This window comes from Priapulus caudatus, unplaced genomic scaffold (genome assembly GCF_000485595.1).
Source record: "Priapulus caudatus unplaced genomic scaffold, Priapulus_caudatus-5.0.1 Scaffold194, whole genome shotgun sequence".
NCBI classification, from domain to species: Eukaryota; Metazoa; Priapulida; class Priapulimorpha; order Priapulimorphida; family Priapulidae; genus Priapulus; species Priapulus caudatus.
Window position 1 is genome coordinate 60,676 of NW_014577255.1, and position 3,350 is coordinate 64,025.

Genomic DNA, 3,350 nt, shown 5'->3' on the forward strand with positions numbered 1-3,350 from the left:
GATCAACATAGATTTATTAATAAATTATATTATGTAGATGCCTTGCTTAATTTAGTAGAGCGCCCGGAGCTTAGCTAACACCCTACTCATCTCCTCCCAACCTCCTCTTTGTCTCCTTGTTCCTTTCTCCAGCGCTCCGTCTTCTTCTCCCGCCATCACATATTCCTCTGGGCCTTTTACTTCGAGCCTTCACTCTCCCCTCATAAAGCATATTATGACAATTCTTTAGTGCCTATTGCAACCCTAAAAGGTGCTCGCGCATGCGCATATCACAAACAGATTATTTTGCAAAAATTAGGCATTCAAAAATAAGAAAGATTCTAAGCATAGATTATATATAACATTCTATCATTAACCAGTAGAAATAAGAAAAGACTTGCATTTAAGGCCCCGCCATATACAAACCACTAACGTTCTAGCATGTTATCTTTTCGTTCAGTTACTGTTCAGAACGTTCGTAAGTTAGAAATAAAATATGGTTAACCGAAATTTTCATGCAATAAGTTGATACATTCAAAACAGGGCAGCACAGCCAGTTCGACAATGCCATAAGAAATGGATAGATCAAGCAAGTACATAGTCAATATTAATACATATAAATTATATATATTATACTATAATAATATTATAAGATATAAAAAATCTAGAATCAATAAAAATTATATTGACCGCTCTAGTATATAATACATTTATGATATATTTGGATACATATTGATGACTTATGTATATCTATGTATATGGCTATATAAAGCCTGTATTCAAAAGTGGCTTCGGCTCACCGCAAGTGACCTCGGAGGTCTGCCTAAATACAGCTAACGCACAACGAAAGACGGTGTTGACCACGCGTATATCGATACCAAAAGCTTGCGCGTACCGTACGTGATTCGAGGACACGCTGAATTCAAAATATTGATACACTTTAACACATTATAATACAATGTAATATAGTTAGTGCTCAAAATTCGAAATGTCCCTTTTATTTATGCTAGATACGGTTAATTACAACACACCATGTGCAACGCACCAAGCACGCATCGCACGCAGCGCACGCACGCACCACGCACGCACCGCAGCACAGCACACACACACAGTGTTCCACACCACAACACAACACCACCAACACACACACACACACAAACACACACACACATACAGGATTCCGTCGCTAGGCCATCTTTCCATGGGGAGGGGGTTCGTTTTCAATGTTTGCAATTTGCTCGGCAGGCGCGTGATTACAGGTTGTCACAGGGGTCTAACCGCTAACCCAATAGTTATGCGAGCAGCGAAAGGGGGGTCTGGGTAAAATTTTAAATTACACCCCTGCTCAGACAATGCTTATTTCTGGCGCGAGCAAAGGTGGTCCGACTGCCCTGGACCCCCCTTACAATTTACGCCCCCCCTCGGGCGCGAAGCGACCAGGAGGAGCTCAAGCGATTCCGAGGCGGGGGAGTGGGAGGGGTGTTCACTGTTACTTCTCTCCTGCACGATAGAGATTTTGCATATTATTACAACTAAACGGAACGATTACCTGACGTGAAAATCTTGCAAATTAAAAACAAATAATTTTTTGGCTGGGGGAAGGCTCGGGGGGTTCGTTCGAACCCCCCAAACCCCTACTGCTACGGCCTGCACATACACATACACACACAACACATATATATATATATGCTTATTTATGCTTGAATTTGGACAGTCGCGTTTTCACACATTATAGTTTCACACGTCGTCGTTTTCACACACTATAGTATAGAAAATACAACAATCTTTAGGATTACTAAAGCAGATCTTTAGTGTATACATGGTGTGGATAAATATCGGAGAAATCGGATAAGCAGACAAATCCCGACAAATCCCATGCGGGGGTGGATATATTCAGGAGTTCCCTATTATCTACTCCTGATATACTCCAGCCGGTACGGGCGATTATGACACAGAAACAAGAGAACGATTTCATGTCCGGAACTTCACTTTCTCGCGAGATATCTCGGTAAGAGAACACGTAGCCATAGCAAATTAAGTGTAATAAATACACAGGAATAATGAACACGTTTTTCTCTCGACTAAATGCAATTTTTGCATTTACGCTAAGTACATTAGCCGGACTTACTTTTTTGTGTTTTATAACTACTGCGTTTATTGAGTTTAAGCCACCGGTTTCGTTGAATACTGCTAAAGCTATAGTGTAAGTATTGAAGTGAATATGCGGCAACCCATCGCCCAGATGAGCACGAAGGGTCGTTGTCGTATCAGGCACATGTACATATACCCGACGTAGTTTTAGGTTGTTTAGTATTATGTTTATATTTTTATATGAGGTATGTTTAGGGTTAGGGTACAGGTACACTTCTGTAGTACAAGTCTGGTAGGCCCTACACTTTGTGTGTACATGAATTCATATATAATATGTAGTACCTGATACGACAAGTACCTAAGTTTGGCTGATACTGATAGGTAGACCGAATAATTCTGTCCCATATAACCTTTTTTATATTTTGGTGAGGGTTATATTGGGACAGAACGGGGTTCATTGAAATTTCGTGAGATCGCATGCAAAATGCATGCGCTGCGAATGCGGCCCGTACGCCGCTATTGGCGCGAAAAAAACCCTACCGTTCCCCTCTACATGACTTTACCTTGCTACAGATATGTGTATACATTCACTTCAATCGTTATTCACTTCTTAAAAGGTTGTTTTTCAGAAACCCGCTTCATTCCACTTTCGTAAATAACATTCGCCATTTACAAACAATGAGACCAATCAGAGCGAGTCTATCTGCCCTCCTGCAGCGCCACAGATACAAGCGAGCAAGGGCTCCTTGCAAGCGAGAACCAGGCTATTGTAACACTCGCTCTGATTGGTCGGATTGTTTGTAAATGGCCAACGTAATTTACTAAAGTTAATGAAGCAGGGTTTCTGAAAAACAATCTTTTAAGAAGTGAATAACGATTGAAGTGAATGTATACACATATCTGTAGCAAGGTAAAGTCACGTAGAAGGAAACGGTAGGGTTTTTTTCGCGCCAATAGCGGCGTACGGACCGCATTCGCAGCGCATGCATTTTGCATGCGATCTCACAAAATTTCAATGAACCCCGTTCTGTCCCAATATAACCCTCACCAAAATATAAAAAAGGTTATATGGGACAGAATTATTCGGTCTAGCTGATAGGGTACCTAAGTTCGGGTTAGGGTCAGGGAGTAGGCGTAGGCGACTCTAGACTCGTTAGTGGAGTAGGTGAGGTACGGTCCGGCATATAATATAGTACCAGGGTACGTTTTGGTATACCGGACCGTACCCAGGGTACGTTCCGGCAGTACCCCGGGGCAGGGGAAAAAATACACGGGGGCGG

At 41.9% G+C, this 3,350-nt stretch overlaps 1 protein-coding gene across 1 annotated transcript in view; it reads left to right on the forward strand.

Moving 5' to 3' along the window:
* The first annotated feature begins 1,971 nt into the window (after positions 1 to 1,971).
* The window catches only part of LOC106807084 (signal peptidase complex subunit 3-like), an 8,956-nt gene continuing 7,577 nt past the window's right edge, over positions 1,972 to 3,350 (forward strand). The window contains exon 1 of the mRNA XM_014809330.1: positions 1,972 to 2,182. Within this exon, the coding sequence (XP_014664816.1) occupies positions 2,040 to 2,182 (143 nt within the window). The 5' untranslated portion in view covers positions 1,972 to 2,039. The remainder of the gene's footprint in view (positions 2,183 to 3,350) is intronic.